Source organism: Silurus aristotelis (assembly GCF_946808225.1).
Source record: "Silurus aristotelis genome assembly, chromosome: 13".
Taxonomy (NCBI): domain Eukaryota; kingdom Metazoa; phylum Chordata; class Actinopteri; order Siluriformes; family Siluridae; genus Silurus; species Silurus aristotelis.
This window is the reverse complement of record NC_139586.1, coordinates 7,317,445-7,325,731: the sequence shown is the minus strand read 5'-3', so window position 1 is coordinate 7,325,731 and position 8,287 is coordinate 7,317,445. Positions and strand designations below refer to the sequence as shown.

At 37.6% G+C, this 8,287-nt stretch overlaps 1 protein-coding gene across 4 annotated transcripts in view; it reads left to right on the top strand.

Annotated features, from left to right (window-relative positions):
• Window positions 1-6,679, top strand: part of syt7b (synaptotagmin VIIb) — a 137,365-nt gene extending 130,686 nt beyond the window's left edge. For all 4 annotated transcript variants that reach the window (XM_083558306.1, XM_083558309.1, XM_083558307.1 and 1 more), the window contains 6 exons: window positions 562-685; window positions 2,418-2,685; window positions 3,333-3,502; window positions 4,207-4,321; window positions 4,564-4,763; window positions 5,502-6,679. In XM_083558306.1, coding sequence (XP_083414432.1) covers window positions 562-685; window positions 2,418-2,685; window positions 3,333-3,502; window positions 4,207-4,321; window positions 4,564-4,763; window positions 5,502-5,606 — 982 coding nt within the window. In that variant the 3' untranslated portion in view covers window positions 5,607-6,679. The remainder of the gene's footprint in view (window positions 1-561; window positions 686-2,417; window positions 2,686-3,332; window positions 3,503-4,206; window positions 4,322-4,563; window positions 4,764-5,501) is intronic.
• The last annotated feature ends 1,608 nt before the right edge of the window (window positions 6,680-8,287 follow it).

Below are 8,287 nucleotides of genomic sequence, written 5' to 3'. Positions count from 1 at the left end.
TAATAATTTTTAAATAATTATACAAATTATTTACAATTTCAATTATTACTTTTTAAATGATTACATCTGACACTGATGAATCTTGCTTCTATTATCAACTGTGTATGAAGAAAATCTTTAGTTTAATCTCGAGCTTTTATACAGACTAGCTTGTCCAGCTCACTCAGCTAGCTAAAGGCTTACCTGTACATTTCTCAGTGCTGGGAATTGCTGATAGCACCGCCGGGATTGGCTCATATATTGTGTGTCATATATAAACTGAAGCTGAATGTAGCTGATAAATTGTTTCAGGGATGCTTGTCTGTCTCTATTGTCTCAGATGCTGTTCTAGCTGAATAAGCATTCTGTGTCTGAAGTGTAGCCTTTTGTCTGGAGCCTGATTTATTCCCATTGGCTCACGAATTGAAACTATTTACAATCTTTCAATTGACAAAGAGCCAATAGCAATCACTCATTCATAGCTATTTTTTTTTGTCTTAGAACAATGATTATTGAACAAAATAGCTTATTATTATCAATAAAATAATATATAGTACACTGACTCTTCACATTTGTTTGCAGAGCCATTGCTAACAAAGCCAACAGCAGCCCTAAAGGCCAGACCCCAGATGAGAGTAACCGCCGCACGGATCCTAACTCCTCTGTTTCAGATCTCGCCAACTCGGTCACCAGTGACATGCTCATGGTAAGGCAACGAATGCGAACATTTGTGTCTTTTGTAAAACAGCTACTCCATCTGTCCAGCCTTACCCAGCATGGCATGGTTTTCAGTTGTATGTAACTTTTAACCACATGATGTGCTAAGTAATGGGTGTAAGTGGTGTTCTCTCTCCCACTCCAATCACTCACACAAACACACACGTTTTCAAGGGAGAGCCTGGTAATTAAAATAAGAGCATAGAACCATAGGGCAGTCAGGAAACATCTTTACCAGGTCGGCTTGGCATTATGTGGGTTGCATAGTGTTTTTTTTTTTCTTTTTCACCATCATGCCTAATGATGGTGTTTCCACATGCAACAGTAAATTTTCCCTAGACTTTGATTCTAGCCTTGGATAATTTAACAGTCTCTCTTTCTTACTTTAATAATTTGTTCATTGGAGGAAACTCTTGAACACTCAGTCTCAGTGTTTCCTGACTTCAGTGGTGGCCTAAACATGATCAGAAGCACTGACCTACGTTTACAACCTAAATTCTAATATTTGTTCAATGAAATTGTATTAATTTATTCCCAACAGTCTATTCCCTTCCTTTCGTAGCATTTCTCTTGGCTGTACTGCTTCCAGCATGTGTAAGTGGATGTTCAATTTTTTGTCCAGTCAGATTTCAGCCTCTATGTGCTGCTATGTCAATGTAATATGCCCAGGGCCCTCACAATCAGTAGTGCTGGCCGATGTACCTTAGTCTATGTTAGCAATGGGTCTGTTTCTTTACCCAATCAGATTTCAAAATCGCCTCACAGGGCCAGCTAGCTGGATCAGAATTTTTCCGTCCTCTGATTGGTTGGTCAGAGGGAAACTGTTACAGCCAAGTTAGACTTGCAAAACACATCTGTAGCACTCTGCACATTAATACATCAGAGTTAGACTTTTTTTACGCCCTCAATGGCTGACAGAGGAAGGGAAATTGATTTGGTCTCGGACATTCTTAAAAATCAATTGTCAAGAAAAACTAGACATCGTGAGGAGAGGTTGGCCAACCCTGAAGCTAGTTAGCTGGACTCCCAGGAAAATGGTTTGTTTGCCACTTCCAGACCAGAACTGCTCCAGATTATGTAGGTGGCACAGTTGTGGTTGTGGTTGTGGTTGTAGTGTAGACGTTTGGACCTGTAATGCCACGTGTTGTTAAATTGCGTTTTTGTATAGTATTGATGGTGGTGATAGTGGTGGTATTAAGAGGTGGATTAAGTTGGGTAAGTCCCCACTGAAGGCCCAAGTACCAAATGCACGGCCCACCACTGCCTGATTTTGTGTCAGGGAATCCCGTAGGATGGTGTTAGGAGCTTCCAGTTTCTCTGGCTATGTTTCTTTGTCATTATATCTGGTTTATTTGTGCTTCTTTCAATTGCTCAAGCTTGGTCCCATATACGTAAATTTTTATCAAATATATATTATTTCAAATTTTATTCTGACTAATAAGGGACCAGTTTGACATTTAAAATTTGCTAATTATTATTATTATTATTATTATTATTATTATTATTCTATTATTCTATCATAATAATAATAATAATAATTATTATTATTATTATTATTTATTATTATTATTATTATCATCATAATTCTTCTTCTTCTTCTTCTTCTTATTATTATTATTATTATTATTATTATTATTATTATTATTACAGTATTTGATGTATTACCAATGATAAGCATAACCTAAAAGGGTTAAAAATAGCTTAATGTCTCTCTCCGGCAGTTGTCTCCTGGCTCAGAAGAGGAAGAACATGAAGGTCCAGTGTGCGAGAAACTCGGTCGAATACAGTTCAGTGTGGGGTACAGTTTCCAGGACTCCACGCTTACCGTGAAGATCCTTAAAGGCCAGGATCTCCCGGCAAAAGATTTCTCTGGAACCTCAGACCCATTTGTTAAAATCTATCTGCTGCCAGACAAGAAGCACAAACTGGAGACCAAGGTGAAGAGAAAGAACCTGAATCCTCACTGGAATGAAACTTTCCTGTTCGAAGGTAGAGTCTTTTTCTCTTTTTCTCTCTCTCTCTTTCTCTCTTTTTCTCTCTCTCGCTCTCTCTCTCTCTCTCTCTCTCTCTCTCTCTCTCTCTCTCTTCTTCACATCCAATTTAATTAAATTCATTATTGGATAGTTCGATTACACTGTTATTATTACCATAATCATTCCTGATTTCCCTGTTAATGAAGGTTCAGCAAGTAGGTGTTAATCAATGCAGAAGTCAAGACCTTGTAATTAGAAAGTGTTCCCTCTTGACTTCCTTGCCATGGCCAGCAGTTCAAGACAGTAGAATAGTACAAAGTGCCTGTGCTTTCTGGGTTGGGAAGGGGCATAGCATGTAAAACAGATTGATACTACCCCATCGCTGAGCATCTGTTATCTCATTTATGTGGGAGATTGCAAACGCTATAAAGCTACTCTCTCTCAACAAAATAAGTTTTAGTGGCAGAAGTTTACAAATTGTAGCCAAACTACATCCATGCAGACACCGAGCTATGACAAGAGTTAGTTAATATTTTGCTGTTGACATATGCTTACTGAGCTATTCCACATAGCACAGAAGGTTTTACTCTAAAACTGTAACATAACCCAGTTAATTATATACAGACATATCTATTTCTGAACTAACATATAAATATCTTTCAGGTTTCCCATATGAGAAGGTGGTCCAGCGCACTCTTTACCTGCAGGTGCTGGATTATGACCGATTTAGCAGGAATGACCCCATAGGTGAAGTGTCCATTCCTCTCAACAAGATCAATCTTGCGCACATGGAGACATTTTGGAAAGAGCTCAAACCATGCAGCGATGGCAGCGTGAGTCAACAAGCCAGCATTTCTGCGTGTGAATGTCATTGACCGCCAATTCTATTTATGCATTTGAGGTTAAGAAATTTAGACAGAATATGATTGACAGTGCTAGCGGGAAATGAAAGATAATTGCTTAATCGTGTTTTGGCTCGCAGTAGATTGTGGTGCTCTACGTTCCTCAGGTAGTAGGCTTCACGCTGCACACTGTCAACAATCTAACCTTTACAAAACATACAAGCAAGCAATTAGCCAGTCTGAATTAGCAGGCCTCATTCAGGGCTGGGAAGAACTGAGGTTAATGTTAGCATGTGTCGTATTCCTCTACCATTAAAAAGCAAAACAGTTTAGCCTAGTCCAATGATATTACAAAATTGTGTTTAATATTTTCTACAGATATCTCTCCGATTCCATTTAGTCCTACAGTTAGGAATTCTTTTTAACATGCAGTGGCTCACCAGCTTTCCAATAAAGATTAGAACACCATTATTTTTACCTAATGTAGTTATATCGTGTATTAAAAAGTATTTCCATGATTAAATGTAGCTAATTTAATGCTGCGTTGGTCCTGAGAGCAGGGGATATGTGTGCAAAGACTGATGTGTGTGTGTGTGTTTGTGTGTGTGTGTGTGTGTGTGTGTGTGTGTGTGTGTGTGTGTGTGTGTGTGTGTTTGTGTGTGTGTGTGTGTGTGTGTGTGTGTGTGGGTGAGTAGGGGAGTCGAGGTGACCTGTTGGTGTCATTGTGTTACAACCCCACGGCTAACACCATCACTGTGAACATCATAAAAGCACGCAATCTAAAAGCCATGGACATTGGGGGTACCTCAGGTAGGCCTGTAAAGTTTAAACCACTCAGCGCCAGTGACGGTTTAAGGCACAATAAAATTCAATGTTATATAAAGATTCTTTATGTGATTGCATTGCAAGCAGCATGGAATACATGGAATATATTTTCTCCTAAGGATTAAAGGGCATTTTAATAGATAGATTTCTAGTATTGACCCAGCCCACTTTTATTATCCAATCATATCATTTTATCATATAATGTGTGTATATTGCATGCACTTTAGACCCATATGTGAAAGTGTGGCTGATGCACAAAGACAAACGGGTGGAAAAGAAGAAGACGGTGGTAATGAAGAGATGTCTGAACCCTGTTTTCAATGAGTCCTTTCCCTTCGATGTTCCTGCTCATGTGCTGAGAGAGACCACCATCGTCATCACAGTTATGGATAAGGACAGACTCAGTCGAAATGATGTCATAGGCAAGGTACAGTTCACAGCCCATGCTTTTTCACACACATAGTCCCGAAGAACAAAAGCATTTGAGTGTATTAAATACTTTTTCCTACTGTAAAATAAAAGTTTCGATTAAAATGAGGAGAGCAGATATTTGTAGGTTGCATTAATAATAACAAAAGCATCCGGATAGCACAATGCTACTGCTGCCATGCTTCACTGTAAGAATGGTGTTGTGTTCTTAGGGTGATGAGCAATGTTGGGTTTTTATCAAACATAGTGGTTTGTGTTAAGGCCATTAATTATTATTTAAATCAGAAATAAAAAAAAAAAAGAACTTTTAATGGTGGTCTGATGAACTTTTTGTGATTCACAGTTGTGATGATTCTGTGGAAGTGTAACTTTCAGTATTCTTTTATTAGTTGTAGTAGATCAGGGAGTATGGCCAGGCTTTGGAGTAAATTCTAAAAGTTTGTCACAATTTTTCTAGGGTGTTTTCTGTTTTCTTCAATATAAAAAAATACCAAAAAGTGACGTGTATCATTCGATAAATAGATTATTCTAGTTGTCAAATGTAGTGTAAATGACATTTGTTTGCTTGATTTTGGAAAGTTAATTCTGGTTTGGATAAACATAAGTAGAAAATTAAGCACAGGGGGCAACATAATCTACAAAGGTACAGACAGGGGTAATGGCATTGTGTCTTATTTACTGTATTTTCTGAGATAATGCTACATTCTCTTTCTCTACATCTCTTTAATTTATTCAGATCTATCTGTCATGGAAGAGTGGCCCTGCAGAGGTGAAACATTGGAAAGATATGATGGGCCATCCTCGCACTGCTGTTGCCCAGTGGCATGCCCTCAAAGCTTAATGGAACCACCCACTAGCACCGACCCAGAATAAACCCACACCACAAGCCCCTGTTAATATGCACAAGCTTGAACACGGGTACCAAAAGCCATCTAACATTTGCTCCTTTTTCTGTCCTTTTTTTCTATGTGTCCACAGATGGGCTCTTTCCTTAACTGTTCTTTATCTTCTCATTTGTTTTTCCTGATTTGCACCTGCTAAGATTCCTTCTTTCCCTTTCTACCAAAATAAAAAGTCTAAGCACTGCCAAGAAGATTGTAAAGATTGTAAAAGACCTGTACTAAGAAATGGAAAGCAGGCTTGTCTTCCTTCAGTTTATTTATTTTGACTGTTTAGTTGTCTGGGGAGCACCCTGAAGTCCAGCCAGCTGGAAAAGAGAGAAACCCTACCCTTTTACCGCCATGTTTTTGTATTCCTTCCTTCATTCATCATTTCCCTGTAAAGATCCGTAAGGATCGCTTCTCAGTGCAATACCCGATGGATGGAGAAATTAACTCTTTATTTGAATCTCTTAACCATCTCTTGCCGGTTTTCCTGGCACCAAGTGTAGAAACCCATTTTTGCTGGAATTCCTTGTAATTTGTTTGTACCGTGGGTGCCGTGATGTAAAAAAATAATAATAATTTTGTTAGGAAAAATACTTTTTTTTGGATGATCAATGGCTTGTAGGTTTACAGACTTAATTCATTTCAGTTTTGGTTTAAATCAATACAGTGGTAACAGTTTTGCCATGATTTTATCATAACTCAATATGGAAAATGAAGAGTGCTGAAATATATTTATTTTTTTATTTATGGTTACAGGAAATTAATTGCCGATTCGCCTCTCTTGTACGATGAATTACACTAATCCAAAATTTGTTTTTTTTTATGTAGCACTGGAAGAGAGTTCTTACCACACTTGAGTGTGAGTTGGATATGTTCCTAAATTAATATTCCTTGTTCCTGGATTAACATGGCGTGGTCTTTCCACCACCTTTGATTGTGGTTAAAAATGTCCTCCAGAACGCATGAGTCATTGTGCCATTGTTTGTTTAATATAAAAAAATATAAACATTTGAAAATATTGACAATATTGATTATGCACCTTTTAAAATGATTTACTTAAATATACACTTGTGGTCCGTGGTGCATTATTTTGCTGCACACACAAATGTAATAACAGTCTCATCCAAAATAGCGAGCTGTATAGCATTTTTCCTCTCTGAAAGCCAATTAGTGGGTCTGGAGGAAATCTTCAGATGACTCAGGAACTGGGGGAATGACATTTGATGGTGAAAAAGTCTGTTGATCCTGGTACAAAGAAACCTGTCTTATATAAGGAAACAGACAGTTCAAGTTGCTTAGCATTGGCAGAGTAAAATAACCGAGCGGACACAACTGAAACTAACAGCGCCATAACTTTGTGTATCAAAATGCTTTCTTGCTTAAGTCGAACCGCACCAGAACCGTGACTCCTACTAATGCGCTTTTACTTGCTCCAACCAACAGAACGGAGGGAACATCTGCAGCTAAAATTAGCAGAAGAAACAAATGAAAAAGGTGTGAAATGCCATTCTAAATGATAATGTTAAACATCTCAGTAATATATGAAACAGGGCAGGATATGAGGACTTTTCATTGTTCTTTGGATTTCAGTTTAAATGCGAAAGGTTATAAGGTTGATGGCAACAGTGTGTGTGTGTGTGTGTGTGTGTGTGTGTGTGTGTGTGTGTGTGTGTGTGTGTGTGTGTGTGTGTGTGTGTGTGTGTTTGAGACATTAGACAAGTAGAAATGCACTATTAATACAAAAGCTGATGCAGTGTGCTGCATTACCCGCATTATTTTCCTAACCAGATCACTGCCAGTGTTCAACAAACTTCTTAGTAGAGTTTATTTTTTAAGAGCCAAAGTAGTACTTTCAAGAAAAAAAAAGGAAAAAATATCACACCTGCTGGGCAAAGAATAAGCTTGAAGGGAAGCAGCAGCAGAAAATCTGGTGTATTTTGTGTGTAAATGTTGTTGTTTTTTCAGTCTTTGTCCTATTGTGTGTATATTTGTAAAAGAGACAAAGCGATTCAGGTGGAACTCAGCTAATTTACACAACTTAAATCAAATTATTATTATCATTTTTTTTTTTCATGATTTCTTTGATTTTGTATTTTTATTAGCACACATTTAGGAACCTTATTTTACACTTCGATAGAGTGTACTGTATTTTCTGGATTGTATAACCTCGATGGAAATCATGACATTCCTGAGAAACAGTTTGCTAGCACTCTGTTGGGCAATGGTGCTAAATGAAATAACTGAGCACTTTACTGAAAAAAATGCACTGCTACATGTAACAAAATAAAGATAGTGCCAAATACATGACATGTTTCTGTTCCTGGTATCATGTATCTGTATGTCGTAACCGAAGGAATGATAAATATCAAACCAGTCACCATCGTTTGCATGGTGGTAATTTAGAATCAAAAACCTCAGAGGTGTGCTATTAATATTCAATATGATGCCGTGATTGGACAAACGTTCTATTTATAGGGAGGTTTATATTGTGGGAAGTGCATGACATTCGAGAGAGACACTAGCACGACAGAGATTTATCATCCATAAAGTACAGTATATATTGGCTTTTTTTTAAATAGACAAATATAAGCTTAGTGAAAAAGTGTTTTTTTCATTTCTTTTCTTTTTTTTTTTT